Below are 26079 nucleotides of genomic sequence, written 5' to 3'. Positions count from 1 at the left end.
GGACAAACGCCGTGTTTCCCCTCGGGATTTGGTCACGTGGTCGCTGGCGCCACAGAGCCCTCCCTCCTTGTCACACCTCCCACCCAGATAAGGAAATATTATGAATCCCAAATGTCAATAAATTTGACAGCTAAGATGAAAAAGAAAAATTCCTTGAAAGACAAGAATTATCAAAGCTGACTCAGGAAGAAACAGAAAACCTAAACAGCTCTACACCTACTGAAGGAATTAAACTTGTTCTCGAAAACATTCCTACAGATACAGACGACTTCACCATCAAATATTTAAAGAAGTAATACCAATACTATAGAGTCCTCCAGAAAACAGACAAGAAGGGACACTTACATTTTACGCGGCCAGCATTACCCTGATACCAAAACCTAAACAAAGAATCTAAAAGCAAAGAGCAGCAAAAGTCACATAACAGAGCAGCAAAAATCCTGCACGAAATATTAGAAAATTGAATCCAACCACATACAAAAAGGATAACATCGTCCAAGGAACGCAAGGTTGGTCTGACATCCAAAATCAATTAATGTAATCCTCATACTAACAGAACAAATTTAAAAGGGAGAAAATCATCTCAATAAACCATGCAGAAAAGGCATCCACAAAATTCAACAAGAATTCACGACAAGAGCTCTAAGAAAACTAGAAAAGAGAAGGGAAGGTGATCAACTTGATGAAGAGAGACTGTAAAGTCAAAGCAGCATCCTGTCACTGCCAGGACAGGCGGGCGGCTCCCCCTGAACGGGCACCGGCACAGGCGCACACTTCCAGGACTGCCTACCTCCACGTGGAACTTCATAGGTTTATGACATTCTAACTGTAAAAGGACACGGTTACAACACTGTAACAGGACGAAAGAGGTAAGCAGCACAGAGATTTAAAACAAAGAAGTGGAAGAGTCTCTGTCACAGACGACAGGTTCATTTATGTAGAAAAATCCTAGGGAATATGGAATCTAACGAGGGCACAGGGCACAGGCAATAAACAGAATCAGCTGTATTTCCATGTAGCGGAACCAAAAATGGGAAATGAAATTTAAGCAACAATACCTCTTACAATAGTATAAAAATATAGGGACTTCCCTGGTGGTGCAGTGGTTAAGAATTCACCTGTCAATGCAGGAGACACGGGTTCAATCCCTGGTCCAGGAAGATCCCACATGCCACAGAGCAACTAAGCCCATTAGCTACAACTACTGAGCCTGTGCTCTGGAGCCCGCGAGACATAACTACTGAGCCCGCGTGCCACAACTACTGAAGCCCACGCACCTAGAGCCCGGGCTCCACAACAAAAGAAGCCACTGCAGTGAGAAGCCTGCACACCACAATGAAGGGTAGCCCCCGCTCGGAGCAACTAGAGAAAGCCTGCGCGCAGCAACGAAGACCCAACACGGCCAAAAATTAATTAATTAATTAATTAATTTTAAAATATATACATATGAAGTCATTACCATAAATTTAACAAAATACATGCAAGACCAGTGCACTAAAACCTACAGGGAACTGCTGGAAAAAAAACACCTGTAAATGAGACGAAAGCCGACCACGTTCATGGCCAGGAAGACTCAGGATCCCTATGACGCCAGTTCTCTTTAAATGGGTCTGCAGAGTCACTGTGACCCCATATAAAATTAGAGCAAGCTTCAAAAATCAGAAAAGGACAAGCTGACTCTAAAATTGATGTTGAAATACAACCAATCGGAAGTAGCCAAGACAACTTCAGAAAAGATGAGCAGAGCTGGAGGACGTCCAGCAGGGAGGTGAGGCCGCAGGGCAGACTTCCTGCCCGGGGCTCCTGGAAGGACCGTCCATTCATTCAGCTACTCTTGCCGGGGGGTGCCAGCAGTGCCCTGGGCTGACACCGATGAGCCTCACCTTCACTCCCCGGCCACCTCGGCCAGTCTGGGAGCCCATGCTGGGGGGCGGGACAGAGCCACTCACGGTGGCTGACAGAAATGACAAAGCCCACGCCTGTCTCACGCAAGATGAGAAAAACAGGTTCAACCTTGTGAGGTTCTCGTGAAGCTATATTTATTCAATTTGAAAGACTGTTCTTTCTCCTGAGATCAGGTCCTGCCTACTTCAGGAGTACTGAAATATCTTTATTTTTTAATATGATGGCAATAGTGGATGGTAGCGTACTTTTTTTTTTTAGTGTCCTTACTTGGCAAAATACAAAAGCTGGCGACTGTCAATGTGGAGAAAATACAGACTTGACAACTCCGTGCTGTCTCAAGTCATTTAAAAATGCTAACGGCGGGCTTCCCTGGTGGCGCAGTGGTTGAGAGTCCGCCCGCCAATGCAGGGGACACGGGTTCGTGCCCCGGTCCGGGAAGATCCCACATGCCGCGGAGCGGCTGGGCCCATGAGCCATGGCCACTGAGCCTGCGCGTCTGGAGCCTGTGCTCCACAGCGGGAGAGGCCACAGCAGTGAGAGGCCCGCGTACCGCAAAAAAACAAAAAAAAACTTAGGGGACTTCCCTGGTGGTGCAGTGTTTAAGAATCTGCCTGCTGGGCTTCCCTGGTGGCGCAGTGGTTGAGAGTCCGCCTGCCGATGCGGGTGACACAGGTTCGTGCCCCGGTCCGGGAAGATCCCACATGCCGTGGAGCGGCTGGGCCCGTGAGCCATGGCCGCTGAGCCTGTGCGTCCGGAGCCTGTGCTCTGCAACAGGAGAGGCCACAGCAGTGAGAGGCCCGTGTACCGCAAAGAAAAAAAGAAAAATGTTAACAGTCCAGGAGGTGCACAAATTCCCCCCACATATGTGGCCATGGAAGGCTCTGGAAGGCCAGGACACACAGGCTAGGGAGCCTGGTCAGCCCCACCTGGAGGAGGGGCAGAGGGCTGGGGTTCCTGAGGGGCGGAGGGGGGCAGGAAGGCACTCAGCAAGCTATGGACCTGGAAGCTGAGGCTGCAGGGGCGGGTGGGGAGCAGCTGGGGCCCGGGGAAGGGCCCGCTCCCCTCTCCAGACCCACATCGGTGATGGCATCCTCCAGCCCCCAGACCAGGCAGCCCAGGAAACACGCTCAAGGGTCAGGGCTCTGAGAAGGCCACCTGTCTGACCCTGGGGACCACACTCCGGGAGCCCAACCCGGAAACAGGCAGCAGCACAGAGACAGACTGCACGTTCCTGATGCTGAAGACGGACCAGCCCGAGAGCGGTCCCGCATCTCAGCTGAACAACCACACAGAGCCGACAGCGCCGTCTGTGCCTCTGAAAGGCACGTCTTCAGTGTGCGACGGGGGCACGCACAGCCCCAGCCCTAAGTGTGACGAGTAGGATCCAGGACATCAGTGACTGAAACGCGACTCCACGAAACGCCTGTGGGCCTGAGAAGAGGCTGGCAGGAGGCCACCCGAGTGCCCACGAGCACGCACTGCTTTCACCGTCAGGAAACAATACATGCTACTTTTAAAAAGAAACGTAAAGAATAACTTAAAGCAGAATTGCACACAAAATCTGCCGAGGGCCCTCTGTTGCCTTGCTCTGCACCCTGAGACTTGGCAGGGGTGGTCCCAGACTGCTTGGGTGGACGGAGAGGAGGAAGGAGGGGTGGGTGGATGGACGGACGAGTGGGTGGCTGGGTTCTGGCCTGTCCACTGAGAAGGTGAAGCTTGAGCCACACATCCAGCCCCTCCCGGGGCCTCAGAGTCTTCCTCCATGAAGGGGAACAGCCTTACCTACCCCCTTCCTTCCCAGGGTACTTGTGGGATGCAAGGAGCCGAGGGCAGGACTGAGCCCCGCCAGCAGGAAGCCCTACCCCACTGCCACAACAGCTAATTCCAAAGCATCAAGAATCATCAGGGCAGAGAACGCTAAACCCACCGGTGACTGGCCCAGACCTCGGAGGTGCAGCCGGAGCTCTGGTGTGTGGCAGACACGTGTGGGGACAGTCAGTGAAGCAAAAAGTGTGCAAGAGACGCATGTCCCGCCACCTGAGTGCACACCTGTACACAGGTGTGTCTACATGGGTGTCACACATCTGTGTTGGGGGTGGCCCCACATGAGCCCAGCCAGCTGTCGGGCTGGTGTGTGGATGGGTCGGCATGCTAGTGGGTGCAGGGCACATCCGTGTACACCCACACGCACCACACGCATACTCACAGGCTGTCCCGCAGCTCCTGCGTGCCACTTGGCGTCCCCAGGGACCGGAGGCTCTGCTCCAAGAAGGCCACTGCCGAGAGAAGGGGGCAGGAGTCAGGGGCAGCGGGGCTCCACCACGCAGTCCCCACCCTCCAGGATGCGCCCCCAGCCTGCCTCTGTGCAGGGACGTGGGTGCCGAGACCCCACAGCAGGGCCCCAGGTCAGCCCTCTCCCCAGCTGTCCAGAGACAGAGGCCCAGGCCCGAGTAGGGCTCAGGGGCCCTGGGGAGCTGCCCCAGTGGGCCTCGCCCTGGCTCTGGGGAGGGAGGAGCTTCTCTCCCCCCCTGGTCAGCGCTCTCTGACCTGGGAGAGCTCAGAGTTCAGGGCAAACGCGAGCTCCCACCCATGAGGGTACAGGGGGCCCGGGCCACCCTGTGTCCATGCCCCTGTGTCCTGAGGGAGTGGAGGACAAGCCCTGTCCTCGTGGGCTGTGGCTCTCGCCCTGACCCCTAGCCTCGGTGACCTGTGAGGGGGCGGCCCTGCCAGTCTGAGGGAGGCTCTGACACGCTCCTCCCCAGGGGGCCCATCCAGGTCCCAGGTGTGCGACGGGGGAGGGAGGAACGGGCCCAAGAGGGCACCTGCCGAGGACACAGCCCAGCCTGAGCCCAAAGCACTGGGCTCATGCCCTGCCCCCACCCCGCTGTCCTGCGTCGGCAGGGCCTGGGCCACAGGGCACCCTAGTGCGGGAGGCCACCACCCCGCACCTCCCGCAGTGCACTCCGCGGCCCGGATCAGGGCAGGGTGAGGCCAGGGCACTAACTCACCATTGGAGTTGATTCGGAAGACGCTGGCCGACGTCTCCTGGAACAGTTCCTGGAGGTCACTCAGGTCCATCTCGGTGGCTGTGAGGAGACAGGAAGGGGAGGTCACATCTTCACTGTGCAGCCTGAAGGTGGATCCCTGGGTGGATCCCAGGGCCACCATGCTTGGGCAGAGCCACCCCCTCCCAGCTGTGTCCCCTCGGGGTCCAGCAGAGCCTCAGAGACAGAACAGGAGCCACAATGCTCAGTGGGGGGCGAAGAGAAGGGCAAAGGGGGCAGCTCCTCGGGCCAAGCCCCCACTGCGGGGCACGCCCCAGGGCAACGGCAGCCTCAGAAACTGCGGAAGCCAGAAAACCCCGCAATGACATCTTTAAGCACTGAAAAGAAAGGAAAAAAAAAAATCAGTCAACCAGAACTCTGTACCCAGTGGAGATATATTTCAAAACTAGAGGCAAAATAAAGACTGATTCTCAGACAGAAAAAAGCTGCGAGAAGCTCTTTCAGCCAGAGATGCAGGACAGGAAGTGTTAAAAGCAGCTCAGGAGGGCAAAGGACGCTTGGATCGGCCGGAGGAGCTGAAGACCGCAGTGGGCGAGCGTGCGGGCAAACGAAGACGTCCTGTCTCGCTCTTGATCTAGTTCAGAGTCAGATCATCGGAGCCAAACGAGTACCAACGGCGTTAGACATGACGTATGTGCGGGGTGCAGGGGCGCAGACGGGAGTCCTGTAAGGAGCTCATACACCAGAAGGAGGCGAGGCTGTTCCTTGAGGGAAGGCCACGGACGCTAAAGACGCTGGTTACACACTCCAAGCAAAACCGCTCAAAACCAGGAACACCCATAAGCCAACAGCGGAGCTAACACAGGACACTACACTACACTCGGTCACTCCAAAGAAAGAAGGCAGAGAGAAGAAGGACGAGGGATCACAGGGAAACAAAGGAGGCAACTATCGACGTGGCAGATTTACCCCAAACACACACGTTTTGACACGAGAGAGAACCCATCTAAAGCAGGGTCATGCATCACAGCCCACGCATGACCAGTAAAGACCACGCTGGAGTGTGGATTCAGAACATCTCTGTCGTCACCAGAAGCTCAGGGTGAACTGCTGCCACCACTCAATCCACAGCAGAGATGTCAGATGGGACAAAAGCAAACTCGACGGCACGCCAAACACGAGAAACCCAGCTCACGTGTAAAATCAGACACAGCTTATAAAGTAAAGGATTGGAAAATGCACCAATGTAACAGTAGTCATGAGACAGCTGGAGTGGCCACAACTGACATCAGACAGGGTAGCATTCAGGACGATGGGTCCAACCAGAGACCAAAAGGACGTGGTTACAATGGTATCGGGGACGAGCGATAAAGACAAATGACCCTAAATATGCACCTCGTATCACTGTGTGAAAATACATGAAGTAGAAACTGGCAAAACTGAGACTCGCCAACACCCCACTCTCAGGAGTTCCCAGTACGAGCAGACAGAAGATCAGCTGTCTGTCAGTGCTCTCCAGCAACTTGACCGGAATGAACATCGCAGGACGCGCACACGCGCCACCCAGCAGCAGCGGAACGCACATCCTTGTCAGACACACAAGGAACTCGCGGAGGATGCCGATACCTCAGGCCATAAAGCAAGTCTCGATTGTTGATAATAGTTGAAATTACGCACAGTATATTCTCTGACCACAACAGAACTAGGAACCAGTAACAGAAAGAGATCTGGAAATAGACACTTATTTGAAAAACAACACATTTCCAAATAACCATTAGTAAAGAAAAAAAATCACAAAGGAAATTAGAAAATATTTTAAACTGAATGAAAACATAATACAAATGTGTGTAAGTAAAGCAATGTGCTGAGGATAATTTATAGCGATAAATACTTACATTAGAAAAGGATAAAAGTCCCAAGTCAATGATCTAACAGAAACAAATCAACCCCAAAGTAGAAAGGAAATAATAAAGGTCAGCAGAAATCAGTTAAATCGAAGTGGGTAAACAGAGAAAATTGATGAAGTAAAAATCTGGCTCTTTGAAACTATCAACAAAATTGATAGACTTGCAGCCAGACTAGTTGAGAACAAAACAGAAAAGAAACAATTTAGCAACATCAGGAAGGAAGGAGGAGCTCTCACTACAGGTCCTACAGGCATTCAGATGACACGAGGGGAACTTTAGGAACAACTCGTGCCAGCAACTCTGACAACTTGGACAAAACAGGCAAGTCCCTTGAAAGACACAAAACAATGCAGCTCACTCAAGAAGGACCGCAGCAAGGGTGGCACAGACTGTTAAAGAGACTGTGGGTGACAATCCTCCCACAGAGAAAAAAATGCCGTCTCAGATGGTGGCCACATATTTAAGGGAAGAATAATACCAATTCTACCGAAAGCCTTTCGGAAAACAGGAAGAAATGATTCCCCACTCATTTCAATACTGGCCTCATAGTTTCCGTAATCAGACAGTGTGGGCTGTATAAGCAGAGACACAGATTGAAAGAAACATGAAAACAGAGGTGCCCAGGTCATTCCATGTTCAACCAACAGTGCGATAACTGGATATCTACAGAACCTCGACCCCAAATCCACCACACTCAAAAATGAACTCAACGTGGACCATAGGTTCAATACAGGTGTCTGGCAGGTCCATTGCCTTGTCTCCAGAATCAAGATTGAGCAGATGCACGCGACAGGCCAGCAGCCCAGGAAGAGATGGACGTGGGTGTGAGCAGACACTGCACCAAAGAAGGATGAACGGACAGACAGCACAGGACAAGCCCCTGGTGCAGAGACCGGGCTGAATCGCAGCGAGGCCCCTCTCCCGTCAGCTCTGTGTGGCTGAAGCCAGCATGACTGCCAGCAGGGACGCCAAGCAGAGGGCTTCTCACAGCTGCCCTGGGGCCTGAAAACGTACAACCGCTGTGGACGATGGCTCGGCAGTTTCTTACAAAGTTAAACTTACACTCACGCTGGACTAGCAATTCGACTCTCAGGTATTTATCCAAACCCGCCAAGAAAGCGAGGACGTGTTTCCACACAGATGTTCGCACGCCCTTTTACTGTGCCAAAAGCCGGCAACGAGGAGCCCGCCCACCACGTGGACAGGACACAAACCATACAGCAGCCCCTCCCGAGCAACAGAAGGACAAGCTATGACACACCCAACACCCACGGCCAGTCCTCGAACATATCAGGACAGGGGAGGAAGCCGGAGCCGAAGGAGAGCAGCCCGCAGACCTCACACAGGCTGGGAGGGAGAGCAGAGCTGGGCCGGCATCTGGAGGGGAGCAGGGGCCACCCACTGCAGCCCCGGCTCTAGGCCAGCCCAGCCCCAGGGCAGCACGGAGATGTGACACTCGTGCAGCGGGGACCCAGCGCAGGTACTGGGCGCCCTCACCCTCCTCCGGCTCCACAGCTGCCGCCACGATGGCCTCACACAGCAGTTCTGCGGCCCGCGTGCCGCCCAGGCAGCACCTATTATTACCGGCCCAGCACTCTCTGGGCTGCCGGACAGCAGGCCTGCGCTGACCTCGCCCTCCCTGACCCGCTGTGCCCGACTGCAGCCTTTGTGGAGAAGTCAGGCCCCGCAGAGCGATGCTCCCCTGGAAAGCCCGGGAAGGGCTCTGCCTGGGAGGCCCGGGAAGGGCTCTGCCTGGGAGGCCCGAGGTAACCGGGGTAACAGGGCCTCAGGTCCCCACCTGCCCATCCTGAAGCTGCAGGGCCAGCCCAGCCCGAGCCAAGGCCTCGTCTGGACGCTGAACCAGAAACAGAGAGAGAAAAGCAAGCGCATGTGGGACGGAGCAGGTTAAGCGCCGCCCTGGAGACCCTGTGTTTCAGCTTCACGTGTGACACTGCCAGGAGAAGAGGCCTTTCTCATTGTAGGTCACAGCCCAAAGGCTGGAACTAGGTGCCCTTGAGAAGAGAGCTGCATCTTGTCTGTGCCTGGCTCTGCTCTGCGACGGGTGAGGGAGGGGACGAGCACCACCGAGGAGGAAGCCAAGCCCCTGAATGCCTGGGGTTTAGACGCTGTCACGTGCACGACGGCCGGCTAGGCGAGCACGTGAGTGAAGGAGCAGAGGATGAAGGACAGGAAGGATCCAGAGATCGTGGAGGGAGGACTGAGGGGAGGGACAGCGGCCTTCAGGGGCCACGAGCTTCCTGCTGGCTGAGCTGGGCGATGAACTCACCTCTGGGCAGCTCGGGGCTGAGGCCCTCAGAGGGCAGAGCCTGGCAGGAGAAGGTCTTGGCCACGACCTGCTCCACAGGCGTGAGGGCCAGGGCCTGGGCCTTGGCATGGCTGGGGCCAGGGGCCACTCCACGCAGGTCGCCCAGCTTGCGCCGCACGACGGCACGCAGGTCCCGCCACTTGTGCTTGAGGTCCACGATGTCGCGGCGGCAGTAGCCCAGTGCATTCACGGCCTGCAGGATGCGGCTCCACACGCGGTACCTCCGGGTGGGCTCGGCCCTCAGCAGCCCGGTGCCAAACAGCAGCTGGTGGTGCTTGCTGACCTTGGCCACCAGCACCTCCGTCTCCTGCGGACAGAAGTTGGGCTTCCTCTTCTTGGCCCGGGAGGCCCTGGGCCCCGCCACCCAGCCATGGGCCCTTGCAGCTAAGTCCTTCCTCGGGCCGGCAGGCGGCGAGGTGCGCTCCGGTGTCCTGCTGCCGTCCGTGGCGACCCCTGGCCCTGGAAAGGCACCAAAAGGCGGGTGTTTAAGGCCCCGGCCAGTGGAGTGGCAGATACGGTGGAGGCTCCCGGGGAGTCTCTTCAGATCCAGAACATTGCTGCCAGCTCCCACCCACCGGCCCCCTCCCTGCTGGGTTGTCCAGAGGCCTGGGTCCAAGTCCTGGCCCTGCAGCTGCCTGGCTGGGCGCCATGCGGCAATGGACCTCACTTCCGGGCCATGGTGCCCATCTACCTCCAAAAAGGGCCACCCGGCCCTAGCTGCCTCCAGAAGCTGATGTCAGGGGCAAAGGAGTGAGAAGGTTGGGACAGCTGTCTCCTGTCCGCAGGGAGAAGGCCCTCTGGGGCCAGGGCCAGCCTAGGGACAGCACTCACCACTGACACGCCAGACACCCTGGCCAAGAACCCACCCCTTGGGGCACCACTGACCCCTGCCTTCCTGCCCAGCTGCATGAGCCCTGCCCTCGGCTTCCCCTCCCACGCAGCGTCCTCCTAAAGCACACACCGAGGACCCGACACTCGCCTGCCAGCCCCCTCTGCCAGGAGGATGCAGGCTCTGGGGCCAAGAGACCAAGGGGTCACGGGAGCCGGTCCAGCCCCTCACTCTGTCCTGTAGGGTCAGCCTCGTCCCTGAAGCCCACAGGGCCCTGACAGCCTGGCAACATCCCTCCTGCCACTGGTCCAGCTCCACCACGCCATCAGCTGGCCCTGGGAAGGGACGTGCTGGTGGGGGTGAGGGTGGAGACGGGCCAGGCCCCCGCTTTTAGTGTTTGTCTGTTTTTAATATTTATTTATTTATTTGGTTGCACCAGGTCCTAGTTGCAGCACGTGGGCTCCTTAGTTGCAGCTTGCCAGCTCCTTAGTTGCAGCATGCGAACCCTTAGTTGCCGCATGTATGTGGGATCTAGTTCCCTGACCAGGGATCGAACCCAGGTCCCCTGCATTGTGAGCAAGAAGTCTTATCCACTGTGCCACCAGGGAAGCACCCACAGCCTGAGCCCCTGGAAGTCCATGTCCCGCCCACTGACCCTGCCTCCTCAGTGCTCATCATCTCTGGGTGGCCTTCCCTGGGACCCCCAGACCCAGCATCCCAGCGGAAGTACCTCGCTTCCTGGCCCTTGGGCCTCTGGGTGTACCAGCCGGCCCCAGATCACCTTCCCCGTCCTTGCCCACACAGGGGTCCTGCAGGCTGCTCTCTGGCGACGGGCAGGGGAAATGACGGATTCCGTACTCAGTCCAACATTTAGCGCACTCTACAGACAGCAAGGGACAGTCTCGGTTATGCCCCGCCTGCCTGCAGAGTGGCTCAGGGTGCCGCTGGTAGAACAAGGCTCTCACGCAGCACAGCAGGTGTGCCAGGCCCTCCAAGCATCCATGTTGACAGCTCCACTCACTCAGACCCACCTCCTCCAGGAAGCCCTCCCTGACTGCCACACCCTCCAGAACGCCCCGTTTGCTGAAAGAGAGCAATCAGTTCAGAACTTTAAATTTTCCAAATCTTTCTCCACACCCAGGTTCTTCTGAAAGGTAATTCCAAACCAGTACGAAACTCCTTAGAGCAGAGCCTCAGATGTGGCCCACAGACCAGGCCAGGCCTTTGACAGGTGTTATCTGTGTGCAACAAACAACGCAGCAAAAACGGAGAATAAGGCCTTGGGAACGTCTGTGGCAATTTGAAATCGCCGCAACACCAGCACTGCTGTATTTCATGAAAACACTGTTCCTGGTGTACTGGAAGTGAAAATAAAAACGAGTTCCCCTGACACTCGGCTGCCGAGCTGAGGAGCAACTGTGGGGTTTCCTCTTCGATAATTTTCATTCATTCAGAAACACTTCCTGGACAGGTCTGCCAAAATTCCTGAGCCCTAAGATGCACGTTGTGAGGACACTCAGACACCTCTCTGAGCAAGCTGCCTTCTGTCCGCGGCACCTTGGGGCCCACGGAGGCGGTGGTGCCGGGCAGAGGCTACACACCAGAACCCATGAGGCTGCGTGGGCCCCTGCTCCGCCTGGCTCTACGAGGAGGGCACTTTCCAGAAGCCTGCTCCAGGGGAGACATCTGAGCACGTCGACAGTCTGGCAAAGTCCTGGGGACTGGCAGTCCCGGCCCGTCTCAGCGCTGAGCTCCTACAGCGGCAGCTCCTTCGCAGAAAAGGCCTCCACGTTGGGTGTATCTGCGGGTCTGAGGGTCCAGGACAGGGCCCATCTCGCACGAGGTCAGGGCCTAACCTCCCCTCTTCCCCAGGGGCTTCCTGGGGAGCCTCCAGGCAGGGCCTCCTCCTCAGGCAGCCTCCCCTGCAGGCAGACACTCCCCAGGCCCGGGAACCCCGGCCCCAGTGACGGCTGCCCAGACAGCACTGTGTAGGGTGGAGATGCAGCCGCCCAGGTCCCGGGCGATGGGGTCACCCTTCTGCTTCGTGGGGAGCAGGGAGACCGCAGGCCCGGCTTGCAGGCCAGGTGCCACTCGATGCCCAAGCCTCGCTGGCATCCGGTCACCAGGAGTCCAGACCCTGCCCACCTCCCCCTGGTTGCTCCACAAGGTTCCCAGACACCCATGGAGGGGCCAGTCTGATCTGCCCTCCGGAATCACGTGAACTTTGAACTTTGGGGGGGGGGAACTGGGACAATTTACATGTAAATGCAGACAATTAAAAAGAAAACAATAAAGATCATTTGCAACCGCACATCCCTAGGTAAACAGTGTCCACACTCGGGGCTAAGGTCTCACGCAACTAGAAGACCGTGGATGGGGCTTTGCCTGTTTCATTCCCCATGTCCGTCCGTCATCCCACCGGGCCGTGGATGGGTCGTCGGCACTCTCCAACGACTGATCCACACGGCGGCCTCACATCCCGCCCCAGACCGCGGCTCTCTTCACAGTCTCCCCAGGCTGAGGGGTGATGGCATTTCTGAACTCTGTCTCCTACCCCCACGTGGCAAACACCTCTGCCTGTATCTCTGATTATTCCCTAACAGAGAAGAGGCGTGGCTGGGCCGAGAGGGAAGGCAGCGGGGTCTGGAGGCAGGGAGCCGTGTGCCCTCCCCTCTGGGAGAGCCCGCCCCCCCGCAGCCTGGCCACGGGAGAATGGCCAAGTTCACTTCCAGTTCTCCAGGTACCGGTGAGGCTGAGTGCCTTCTCCCGTGCTGCGAGCCATCCCGATCTCGTCACAGATCTGGCCCATCCGCATGAAGATTTGGCAGCGGGGGGAGTTCCTTCTATTTATGTGAATTCTTTATGTGTTAGTCATGTCCCACTTGGCTTTTTGCTGCATTTGCGATGGGATTTTACGATGAGAGCCCACTCTGAGCTCTTCATAATTAACTTTAGGGTCCCCGAGTAAGCCGTAACACACGGTGCTTGGCACACAGCAGGTACTGGTGACGGCAGCTGCTCCCACACCTGGGGTCTCCGCAGGGCCCCACCATTCTGGCTGGGAGGCCCAGCCCTGCCTCCCTGGGAGCCCTCCTGGCCACCCCCAGAATCACACCAGCATCCCAGAAGCAGCCCTGGTCTCAACAGCTGTCAACAAATCAGGAAGATGCAGACCCTTCTCTGACAGAAGTGCAATTAACTTAGAAATCATTTTTAAAAGACAATTAGAAAGAAATACATATGTTTGGAAATGACGAACTATAATTCTAAATAAATCCTGGGTCAAAGAAGAAATCATAATGGACATAAAATATTTACAACTAAACACTAACAAAAAAAATACTATATATTTTTAAATGTGTGAGATTCGACTAAAACAGTGATTATTTGGACATTTATAATCTTAAATACTTTTATTAGAAAAGAATAAAAACTAAATTTGAATGAGGTAAACATCCAGCTTAGGAGTCAGAAAAATAAAACAGCGTCAACTCAAAGAAAGGAGGAGGAAAATAGTAAAAACATGGGCAGATATCCATCAAATATTAAAACTAGCATATGACAGAGATCAAGAAAGTCAAGTCAGCTCTTTGGAGAGGCTCATAACACTGCCAAGGGTCTGGCAATATTGTTTACGAAAGAAGAAAACGGGAAGGTACAAATAAACAACATTAGGAATAAAAAAGAGAATGTGATCCAGGTACCACAGATGTTACCAAAACAACAGGAACAGAGCTTCACCGGGTTAACTTGCTCAGTCTCCACCACGACAGGAGGGAAGCCTAACCTGGTCCATTTTCAGGTGATCGGGGCACAGCTGGAACACAGCAGAGCAGGGGGTCGGAACCAGAGCAGCTACCCTCAGAGCCATGCCCTTGACCAAACAATAATGCTGCCCGGGTCCCACTGGACAGTGACACGCTACCACACACGATGTCATTTCAATCAATTTGAACATTTAGACGAAGCAGACACCCGTCCAGAAAAACACAACAAACTGACCCAAGAAGAAACAGAGAGCCTGGACAGCCTTCACAGATGGAGAGAGTAATGGGCAGTCCAAAGCAGTCCACAAAGAAAACTCCAGGCCCGCGTGGCAGTTTTACAGCAAAATCCCAGATGCCTGTGAGGAACACAGAGTCCTCTTCGTCCCAAAACTCACACAGAACATAAGCACCATTTCTACTCAACCCTGAACTAGAGCATCGGGCCGGCTCCAGACGGCAGGAAAAATAAGTAAAAGATAAAAGCATTGAAATAGAAGAGGAAAATACTGTTGTTATTCATAAATGACACTGTCTATACAGAAAACCCAAGATTCTACAAATTATTACAATTAATAAAAAGACTTTAGCAAAATGGCAGGACAAAGTCAGTGGGCAAAAGTCAATTACACTCCACAGGGAGAACCTGGCTTCCTCAAGAAATAAAGTTCAGGAGGAAAAAAGAAAAACTAAGATAGAGGAGAATCTAGAGATTTGGAAAGACTTAAAAGGCGCATCATCGACTACAACGCGTGGATCTCGTAAGGACCCCGTGGAAACGCATGTCTCTGTGGTGCTCCGGAACCCACCGGTGGGCAGGAAGCCACGGCTGCAACTGTACGACACTTGGTCACGGAAAAGAGACACACCCTGAAATACTCACACAGGAGATGTGCTGACGTCTGGGGCTTCCTTCTCAATGCCCTGGGCAGAGGGGTCATGAGGGCAGAGCTGAGGCTGGACCAGCCACGGGGGATGCCCCTCACCCCGAAACCCAGTGGACGGGTGCTGGGTTCATGGTATCACTGCGTCTACTGTTCTGTTTGAAGTATCTCACATTTAGAAAGTTAAAAAATAGGATGTAAAAATTAAATAAAACCTCTGGACTTTCTTTCTTAAAACAACCAGTCGTGTGTGCGTGCACCAGCAACCATGACTTGGAACGTGTAATTTATACCATTTATAATGGTACCAATTATAAAAGCAGCAAAAAACATGTTGTCATTTTGTTGAGTTTAATGGAAGATATGTAAGATCTTTATGGAGAAAATTATAAACCTTTATTGAAAGACGTTAAAGACCCAATAAACAGAAAGACCTACACGTTCATGGGTTGGAAGGCTGGTGATGACAGAGATTCTGATTCTCACACGTTAACACAGCGGATGCAAAGCAATCCCAGTCCAAGTTTGACACAGGGATTCTATAATCTACTCAGCAACAAAAGGCCAAAATGCCCAAGACATTTCTAAGGAAAAACAAGTAGAGCAACTTGCCCTAAAAAATATCAAAGTTACAACAATGTATGAAAATTAGGGTAGAGCTTTGCACAGGGATAGAAAACCTGACCAGGAGCACCTGTAGGGAGGCTGTACTCATCACAGAGCTGGCACTGCAGGTCTGTGGAAAGGGATGGGATTTTCAGCCAAGGGCCCAGGCACCATCTGTTCTACGGAGAAAAGTGGTATTGCACTCCACCCTCCCCTCCCCACCTCTCACCATAAACAAAAATCAATTCCAGGTGATTGCAAGACTTAAATATGAAAAACAAATTATATAAGCTTTAGAGGAAGTAAAGGCAAAATCATTATCACCGTATCATAGAACTTATTACACAGAAAATGCACACCATGACAGGGATGATCGACAAACTCAGCTACGTCGTGATTGAGAACCTGCTTTCCTCAGCAGCGCCATCATGAAGAGCCAGCCCAGTGGACAAAGGTTTCACCTCCAGAAACCTTGTACATCGACAGGAACAAGACAAACTCAAAGGAAAAATACACGAAAGAGTTACCCAGCGAGCCCCAAATGCCCAGTGATCACACGAAAACCTGATCAATCCCATGAGTTACCAGAGAAATGTGAATTACAACCAGAAGACACCATTCCACGCCCACAGACGGGCAAACAGTTAAGGCCGCCACCGCCTGGTGCTGAAGGGATGGGAAGCAGGGGCAGGTCAGCACAACCACCAGCCACCGAGCTGGCCACCCCTGGCCACCCCCTCGCTTGGGCCGTCCCGACAGCGCCAGCGTCCAAGGGTCCTCAGCACCACCACGCAACAGGGCCCAAAACAAGTGCCCTAACAGCCCCTCGCCCATGGACCAGGAACGCCTGCCATGGCCACGCACATGACCCAGCGCCACAGAGAAGGGAGATGGAAGGGCAGGCACGTGAACGGCAGTGACTCAGGGGCAAAACAGCAAAACCAGCAAACTGCAGAATAATTCAACCGTACAGAGTCCCAAAACACGCAGACTCGCAAGGTCTGTGTGAGACTATGACATGTAGCAAGCAAGAGCCAGGAAGCCGCAACCCACAGCCCAGGGGTGACGGGAAGGAACTGGGTTCCAGGGGAGGCACCTGGGAGTCCACGTCGCCAAGCCTTAAACCGTCACATTTAAAGTCCCCATGCACACTCACACTCACTGAGTCGCACATCTGCCTGGCACCCCCAAGGACACGAAATCAGTTACGTAAGCCACACGTCCTGCCGAAAACCCCCTTGGCCCAGGGAAGGGAGCCAGCGAGTGAGCAGACCGTGCGGTCAGCCTGCGGGGTGAGGGCTCGGCACCCGGAAACCTAGAAGCGGATCCCGCCCGGTGTAGCTCAGGACAGTGTCCATCACCCCGCGGGCCTCGCTTCCCGCACTGCGCACTGCACACTAACACCTGCTCCACAGTCACCCACTCAGCCATCCGCCAAGCACCCGCAGGCCACCGCAGGATGACCGCAGACACCCAAGTCCACCCCACAGCAGAGCAGCCTCTCCTACTCTGCTCTCTCCCGGTGCCGACTCAGCCCAATACCAACGGCGCCATCCCAGCCCAGGGCCAGGGTCACCCCTGGTCCCGCGTCACAGGCAGCGCCGGCCAGGACAGAACCCATCTACAGCCACCAACTACCCATCTACAGCACAGTGGAGACCCGCCCACGCTGCCCACTGCTGTCCTTACCTAGGGGCTGATAGCCTTGTGTGGAGGGCCCCCCAAAAGGGCCGTGGCTCCCCAGGCCGCCGCTGCCAGCGATGGATCCGTAGGACATCTTCTCACAGAAGGCAGGGCCGCCGCCTTCCTGCAGAGCTGGAAGAAACCAAACCCGGGCAGGGAGGGAGGAAAGAGGGTTTAGCGCTGGGATTCAGGATGCACTCCGGCCCCGCCCACCCTGCCTAGGAGTCTGACTCTGTTGCACCCTCACCTTGCAAGTCAACAAATAATGTGTAAATGTTGAAAAAAAAATCAAGCAGTAGCGACACGAGTGTGTTATTCAGAGGAAAGCATCAAAGATCTACTAGAAGAATCCAAAGCAGCTGACTCGGGACAGGAAGGAGGGCGGCTAGGGGTGACTTTTCTCTGAATTAACCATGTAGCGCTCCTTTACTCCATAAACTTCATGGATGGATAACATAAAAATATTAAAGCTTAATTTGCAAAATTCCAGTAAGATCATCCTCCAGAAAGATCACTGTGGAAACAAGAGCTGCGGCTGCAGGGGTGTCTGCCTTGAGCAGACAAGATCCAGGTGGGGGCCCAGCATCTCCTCAGATCTCTGGAAGGCCACCCCATCATTGTCCTGTGCGGCCATGCAGACCCCAGGCAGGCACAGGGACCCAAGAGGACTCGGCCCAGTTCCACAGGTGCACCCGTGCACCTACTGTGCACCAGGCAATGTGTCCAACGTGGTCAAGGGGGCCTGGCCCTGGGGACCTGAGCATCGAGTGGGCGACAAGGGATCCAACAGCAGCTTTCAGAGACCCTGGGGGCACAGCAGAGCCACAGACCGGCGGGTCCCCAGAGCAGCAGCTCAAGCGGGATCTGAGCCGGGAGCAGAGAGCAGGTGGCCAAGCCGCAGAGCCACGGTTTGAAGGGAGGGGCAGGGCAGCCCTGGGAAGACGGGAGGGACAGCAAGTGTAAGGCGGTCCCACGGCCACCTGGGGGACTGGCGGAGGCTGCGGGGTGGCACTAGGGACCCTCCAACCCAAAGGCCCACCGTGCACCCAGCCACAGACGGGCAACTGGAAGGGACTGCGGGGCCCAGCCAACAGTACCTATTGCTTGAGAGGCAAAAACAATCCAAGGGACTGCCACCGATGTCCAGGCAGGTGAGGGGTCGTGGCAGTCCTGGTCTGAGAAGGGCAAGTCCCCAGCCTGCCATCTCATCTAACCTGCAGTCTCACACGGCCTCTGCCTTTGCTCAGGAACTGGGAGATGGAGGCCATCCCACCGCTGGGCCACAAAGACTCAGCCCAGCCCGAGGACACTGGTCTGGGAACACGAAACGCCACCGGGCAGGACTCTGGGCCTCAAGGCCCTGGGGACCCAGAGCCCAGCGGGCCCGTCCCCGGTGGCTCGCAGCCACCCACCCCCCCCCCCAGGCTCCCCACGTGCCAGGCTGCACCCTCAGCTTCCTCCCCGCCGCTCCCGCCCATCCACCCGCAGCCAGTTCACGCCCCGACTTCTGCACCAAGGTGTCCCCCAGCAAGGGCAGGCAGCAGGCAGCAAGGACCCAAACAAAGAAGAGGGAGGGAGCCCCTGGCAACCCAGAGGGCGGGCGGAAGCTGCAGCAGGGCCAGGCCAGAGGGCCGGGCGGATGCTGCTGGGCTGTGGTGTCCCAGGGCAGCCCCAGGCTGCCTCCAAACTGCTGGGCAGAGGCCAAGGGAGCAATGCCCGCTCCCCGGGAGGCCTCCTACCAAGCGGCTTCCATGACCGCCCACCAGGGCTGCCAGCCTCCTCCAGCCTCGTGCCCCTGGCTCATGTTGGCGCCAGGCTGTGCCCTGGACGTCAGCCCCCTGACCCCAGCAGCCTGAAGGGAGCCGTCTGTCCTCAGACTGCCCAGATCCTGTCCCCCAGGCACCAGAGGAAGTGCGGGTGCCAGGGGACGCCCCCAGCAATGCAGCCCTGCCTGCAGGACAAAGCCCCCAGGCCCGGGGGAGGAGCGGCCCACCAGCAGGATGCCAGGGGACACGGGGCTAGAGCGGGCACCCGGACACGGCTCAGGCTGGGGGCCAACAAGCCGAGCTCCAGGGCCAGAGCTGAGGCTGTGGTAGGGCCGTCTCTGCCCCGGATGGGCTCCCACGCAGGGCGTGACCTCTGCCTGCAGCTCTCTCCTGCTGGCCTGGGTCTCTCAGAGGCCAGGGCCCCCCAAGACCAGGGTCGACCTTCCCAGCAGCAGACAAGGAACGGTACTGTCTAGACAGGGGTGCCACAGAATGGGCCCTGCCCCCCTCACTAAGCTGAAGGGACCCCCCCCCCAAGGATGGAGAGCCGGTCCTCCCAAGCTGGGGCCTGCACAAGTCACTTCACCCCCCTGGTCCTGCTTTCTCATCTGTAATAGGGGGCAGCACGCCCGCCCTTAGCAGATCAGGGTGAGGCGTCAATCAGTGACCTTCAGGAGCTCACCTGTGAGCCTGTGCCCCGTGGTGACATGGGGCCACATGCGGCACTGGACAGCAGCGGCGCTGAGTGAGGGCTAGGCCTGGGGGCCGGAGAAGCGAAAGCAGCACGGCTGTCCCTCCTTCCTCCTGCCCTCAGCCTCCCGAAGGCCTGAGCCCACCAGGAACCGCAAGATGCGCCCACAACCCAGAGCAAGAGGAGGGCACGGGGACCCCGCAGCCCCCCTGGAGGTACGAGCTGACCTCTGCCCGATGGCTGCGCCTCGCCCTGCACCTCGCTCCTGCTGGAGCCTCCCTCCCGGCCGTGGTGATGGGCCTGACAGCAGCAGCAGGCGTCCTCCCCGCTGGAGGGTCCACTCCCGGGCCCGCCCCACACCCACCTGCAGGGGAGCTGCTGGGGCAGACCTGCCCCGATTCTGCTCTGCGCTCTGCTCCACCCTGGGCCCAGCAGCATTGCTCCGGGTCCTGACCTGCATTGCTTAGAGACCGCAGAGCTGCCCCGGCAAGGGCGAGGGCGAGGTAGGAGGCAACACTGATGCCCAGTCCCGCCCACGCCACTCCAGGCGGAGGTGGAGCAGCCCAGGCTGCTGCCCACTGAGGGCCAGGAGGACACGGTGAGTCGGCCCGCACAAGGCAGCCCTCAAGCTAGACCCACACTTCCCCCCACTGACCACGCCCCATGGGCCCACCGAAGGGGCTTCCGATGGGGGGCATTGGGGAAGCCAAAGCAGCTCAGAGACCCCGGGAGGAAGGCAAGGACATCACCCAAGACCAGGCTGCCCGGCACCAGGCCCCGCATCTGGAGTGTCCTGCAGAGAAGACATCTGGGGCCTGTCTGGGGTCATGGGGGCCTTGGAGGATGACAGGCATCTACCGTGGGCCCAGGGGAGGGGGTGGAGGTCCCTGTGCCAGGTATCCCCTGATCTAGCTCAAACCCCCAATATTTTTTTTTAACATCTTTATTGGAGTATAATTGCTTTACAATGGTGTGTTAGTTTCTGCTGTATAACAAAGTGAATCGGCTACACGTATACATGCATCCCCATATCTCCTCCCTCTTGCATTTCCCCCCCACCCTCCCTATCCCACCCCTCTAGGCGTTCACAAAGCACCGAGCTGATCTCCCTGTGCTATGCGGCTGCTTCCCACTAGCGATCTATTTTACATTTGGTAGTGTGTATATGTCCATGCCACTCTCTCACTTCGTCCCGGCTTACCCTACCACCTCCCCGTGTCCTCAAGTCCATTCTCTATGTCTCCGTCTTTATTCCTGTCCTGCCCCTAGGTTCTTCAGAACCATTTTTTTTTTTAGATTCCATATATATGTGTTAGCATACGGTATTTGTTTTTCTCTTTCTGACTTACTTCACTCTGTATGACAGTCTTTAGGTCCATCCACCTCACTACAAATAACTCATTTTCATTTCTTTTTATGGCTGAGTAATATCCCATTGTATATATGTGCCACATCTTCTTTATCCATTCATCTGTCGATGGACACTTAGGTTGCTTCCATGTCCTGGCTGTTGTAAACGGTGCTGCAATGAACATTGTGGTACATGACTCTTTTCGAATTACAGTTTTCTCAGGGTATATGCCCAGTAGTGGGATTGCTGGGTCATATGGTAATCCTATTTTTAGTTTTTTAGGAACCTCCATACTGTTCTCCATAGTGGCTGCATCAATTTACATTCCTCCCTTTTCTCCACACCCTCTTCAGCATTTACTGTTTGTAGATTTTTTGATGATGGCCATTCTGACTGGTGTGAGGTGACACCTCACTGTAGTTTTGACTTGCGTTTCTCTAATGGTTAGTGATGTTGAGCATCCTTTCATGTGTTTGTTGGCAGTCTGTGTATCTTCTTTGGAGAAATGTCTATTTAGGTCTTCTGCCCATTTTTGGATTGGGTTGTTTGTTTTTTTGATATTGAGCTGCATGAGCTGCTCGTATATTTTGGAGATTAATCCTTTGTCAGTTGCTTCGTTTGCAAATATTTTCTCCCATTCTGAAGGTTGTCTTTTCGTCCTGTTAATGGTTTCCTTTGTTGCGCAAAAGCTTTGAAGTTTCATTAGGTCCCATTTGCTTATTTTTGTTTTTATTTCCATTTCTCTGGGAGGTGGGTCAAAAAGGATCTTGCTGTGATTTATGTCATAGAGTGTCTGCCTATGTTGTCCTCTAAGAGTTTTATAGTGTCTGGTCTTACATTTAGGTCTTTAATCCATTTTGAGTTTATTTTTGTGTGTGGTGTTAGGGAGTGTTCTAATTTCATTCTTTTACATGTAGCTGTCTAGTTTTCCCAGCACCACTTATTGAAGAGGCTGTCTTTTCTCCACTGTATATTCTTGCCTCCTTTATCAAAGATAAGGTGACCATATGTGTGTGGGTTTATCTCTGGGCTTTCTATCCTGTTCCATTGATCTCTATTTCTGTTTTTATGCCAGTACCATACTATCTTGATTACTTTTGTAGCTTTGTAGTATACTCTGAAGTCCGGGAGCCTGATTCCTCCAGCTCCATCTTTCTTTCTCAAGATTGCTTTGGCTATTCGGGGTCTTTTGTGTTTCCATACAAATTGTGAACTTTTTTGTTCTAGTTCTTTGGAAAATGCCACTGGTAGTTTCATAGGGATTGCACTGAATCTGTAGATTGCTTTGAGTGGTATAGTCATTGTCACAATGTTGATTCTTCCAATCTAAGAACATGGTGTATCTCTCCATCTGTTTGTACCATCTTTTATTTCTTTCATCAGTGTCTTATAGTTTTCTGCATACAGGTCTTTTGTCTCCTTAGCAAAGTTTATTCCTAGGTATTTTATTCTTTTTGTTGCAATGGTAAATTGGAGTGTTTCCTTAATTTCTCTTTCAGATTTTTCATCATTAGTGTATAGGAATGCAAGAGATTTCTGTGCATTAATTTCATATCCTGCTACTTTACCAAATTCATTGATTAGCTCTAGTAGTTTTCTGGTAGCATCTTTAGGATTCTCTACGTATAGTATTGTGTCATCTCAAACAATGACAGTTTTACTTCTTTTCTGATTTGTATCCCTTTTCTTTCTTTTTCTTCTCTGACTGCTGTGGCTATAACTTCCAAAACTATGTTGAATGATAGCATTGAGAGTGGGCAACCTTGTCTTGTTCCTGATCTTAGCGGAAATGGTTTCAGTTTTTCACCATTGAGAATGATGCTGGCTGTGGGTCAAACCCCAATTTTTAAGAAGAGAAACTGAACTCAGGGAGGGAAACCGACTCACCCAAGTCACAGAGACAGACGGGGTCTAGGACAAGCCCCCCAACACTCCGCCCCGTGGCTGCAGTCGTCCCACCCGCCCTCCCCAGTACTCTCTGCCCCGGGTACTGCGGTCCCACTGTGGTCCCACAGCTGGGGAGGAAGAAAAGAGCAACTCCTGCACCTGCCTGGTACTCTGCCAGCACCCACCCTGCCCACTGGAGCTGGCAGGTGGCGTGTGAATGCAATCTGCACTGCACACAGATGGTGCAGAGAGAGATGTGCGTGGGTACACAGAGCCGCACAAGGACCAGTCGTTCACACAGCTGTGAGTGTGATGTTCATCTTCTTCCCAGCCTTGTCCCCTAAGACGGGGTAACGCCCCAGAGCAACGGACACGCCCAGCACGCAGATTTTGGTTACAAAGTACCATTCTTCGCAAAAAGGAATTAAGACTGCTTGGAGAAATGGTTGATTCCAGGACTGGGCAGAGAAAGTAAAAGATAAGCCTAGAATATTCTGTTACACAAAAGAGTACGGAAGTGCTCGAGGCAAGGTGGGGCTGTCCCCAAAGGACACAGGAACCAGCCTGAAAGGCTTCCACTGGCCAAATCTGGGACAACCTGAGCATGAAAATAGACAATAGCGGAACTTCCCTGGTGGCGCAGTCATTAAGAATCCGCCTGCCAATGCAGGGGACACGGGTTCGAGCCCTGGTCCGGGAAGATCTCACATGCCGTGGAGCAACTAAGCCCGTGCGCCACAATTACTGAGCCTGCGCTCTAGAGCCCACAAGCCACAGCTACTGAAGCCCGCGTGCCTAGAGCCAGTGCTCACAACAAGAGAAGCTACCACAATGAGGAGCCTGCGCACCACAACAAAGAGTAGCCCCTGCTCGCCACAGCTAAAAGAAAGCCCACACACAGCAATGAAAACCCAATGCATCCAATAAATAAATAAATTAAAAAAAAAAAAAAAAGGATCCGCCTGCCAATGCAGCAGATATGGGTTCGAGCCCTAGTCTGGGAAGATCCCACATGCCATGGAGCAACTAAGCCCGTGTGCCACAACTACTGAGCCTGTGCTCTAGAGCCTGCAAGCCACAACTACTGAGCCTATGTGCCACAGCTACTGAAGCCCATGGGCCTAGAGCCCATGCTCCGCAACAAGAGAAGCCACCGCAATGAGAAGCCCACGCACTGCAACAAAGAATAGCCCCTCCTCGCTGCAACTAGAGAAAAGCCCGCACGCAGCAACGAAGACCTGATGCAGCCAAAAAATAATTAATTTTTAAAAAATAGACAATGGTAATAAAAGATAACTTTTATTTATTATAGCCTTATAATAAAGAAGTAAAACAGAAATCCATGAGTCCACATGGTTATAAACAAATAAACAAGTGAAAAAAAGGAAAAAGCTCTTTCTTAGAGCATATACTGACAACTGGGGAAGGAATGATGGAATTAGCAACATTGTGACCATAATTGATTCAGGCAAGAATGTCCAGTGGACCTTAGAGCTGGTGGGTGAAAGTCCCATGAGTAACAGGATATTCACATAGTCTCAAAGTATCTTCCCCAAGAAACTTACTAATTAAAAATGGAAAAAGAATAACCTTGTAGAGGAGAAACCTGGCAGACTAGTCACCTTAACCCAAGGACCTACATCACACCATCGGGGACATATCAGACGTCATGTGCCTCCTGCTGCCACACGCGCTGAGGAGGGCACGGCAGCGCCTTCCAGGTCCTCCTGCCAAGAACAAACAATTGTGGAGACATCAGACACACCCAGCTGAGCGAAAGCCTGCAAAACAACTGACCTGCAATCTTCACCAATGTCAGTTTCGGGAAACAAAGACAGAGGAACTAACCGTCCAGGTTCAAGGAGGCTAAAGGGACGTCACTCCCCAAAACCAACACACAATCCTGGATTTCATTTTGCTAAGACGAGTTACTGGGATCCCTCACAAGGTCTGTCCCGTGAACACCAGTAAGACCCTTAGGCTAGAGTACTGGCTGGTTAATGTCCTGATTTTGATAACCGCCCTGCAGTTACGTAAGAGATCACGTATTTGGGGATCGAGGAGCATCACATCTGCAGCTCGCCGAGCGGTTCAGAAGAACACACGACGTTCACACGAACATGAAGAGGGAAGGAGATGAAGCAAATACGGGGAAACGGTAACACATGGGAAATCTGGTGGAAAGGTAGGCTTTCTGTTAATCTGGTAACTTTTCTTTAAAACTAGAATTACTATGTCCAAGGGTTTTAAGTTCAAAATAAAATGAAAATTCTACTAGAGTTTTTTTTTAATAAATTTAAGAAAGATGCAAGATCTGTGTACTGAAAACTAAAATAAAAAAAATTATGAAAAGAAAGTAAAGGAAACATAAAACAAATGAGGGGCCACGCCGTGTTCGTGGGCTGGGCACCAAGACTGCACAGCTACAGAATCAGCTGTAACACACTTCACTGGCAGTAACTCGCACACATGTCCGACATAGCTTCTAAAACCAAGAAGTTCCTCCCACTTCAAAAATAATTAGACAAGTCTTGGAGAAAAAGGAAAAAATACCCACTAAAATGAAGAAATTTCTTTAAAAAAAAAGTGAAAACACTACATGTGAAAACCAACAAAACACATTTAAAGCAGTGATCAGACGAAAAGTCATAACCCTTAACATTTCATGAAAAAAAAAAAGGAAACAAATGGACTTCATTCTTAGCTCAAAAGGTTGGAAAAGAGCAAAAAAATATATATATATTTTTTTAATATATATGTTTATATATTTATATATAACATATATTTATATATAACATATATATATAACAATATATATAAAAATTAATAATATTAATGAGGTATAAAACAGAAAAACAATAGACCTAATTTATAAATCAAAATCCTGTTTTCTAAAAAGCACTAACAAAAAAGACAACTAATAGCTAACTTAGGAAAAGAGGGAAGAAGCCACAAATACACAATATAAGAAATGAAAAAGAAGGCAAATCACTGAAACAAAAATGTTAAGGAATCATTAAGGCTCTACTTTCAAATCTCTATACGAATAAATCGTAAAACATGGACAAGATGGACAATATCTTAGGAAAACGAAGTTCACCAAAAAAAAAAAAAAGCTACCCACTGGAGACAGAGAGCTCTAACAGACAAATTTGGATAAAAGAAATAGAAAGTTATCATAAAAACCACCCAACAGAAAATACCAGGACCAGATGGTTTTGTGGGGGGTTGGGGGGAGGGGGGATGATTCCACCACATTTCCAAAGCCACATATTTCCCGAGCTCCATAAATTATTCCAGTGTGTTGACAATGCAGGAGAACCTCCTGATTCTTTTATGAAACATGTACAACATTGATACGGAAACCTGATGAACGCAGTCCAAAAAATGGGAAAGTTACGAACCAGTACTGGCTATGAATATTGATGCCAAAACACTAAATAAGATACTAAGAAACAAAATTCAAACCTGATTT

The 26079-nt window shown here is 53.0% G+C and overlaps 1 protein-coding gene across 1 annotated transcript in view; it reads right to left on the bottom strand.

Annotated features, from left to right (window-relative positions):
• The window catches only part of TSNARE1 (t-SNARE domain containing 1), an 84028-nt gene that overhangs the window by 36154 nt on the left and 21795 nt on the right, over positions 1-26079 (bottom strand). Inside the window, 5 exon segments of the mRNA XM_029222596.1 lie at positions 4112-4181; positions 4914-4991; positions 9105-9602; positions 10703-10852; positions 16916-17041. Coding sequence (XP_029078429.1) covers positions 4112-4181; positions 4914-4991; positions 9105-9602; positions 10703-10852; positions 16916-17041 — 922 coding nt within the window.

Source organism: Monodon monoceros, unplaced genomic scaffold, assembly GCF_005190385.1.
Source record: "Monodon monoceros isolate NGI ecotype Baffin Bay Population unplaced genomic scaffold, NGI_Narwhal_1 Super_Scaffold_14, whole genome shotgun sequence".
NCBI classification, from domain to species: domain Eukaryota; kingdom Metazoa; phylum Chordata; class Mammalia; order Artiodactyla; family Monodontidae; genus Monodon; species Monodon monoceros.
Note: the sequence above shows the minus strand (reverse complement) of the source record. Positions and strands in the feature narration are given on the sequence as shown.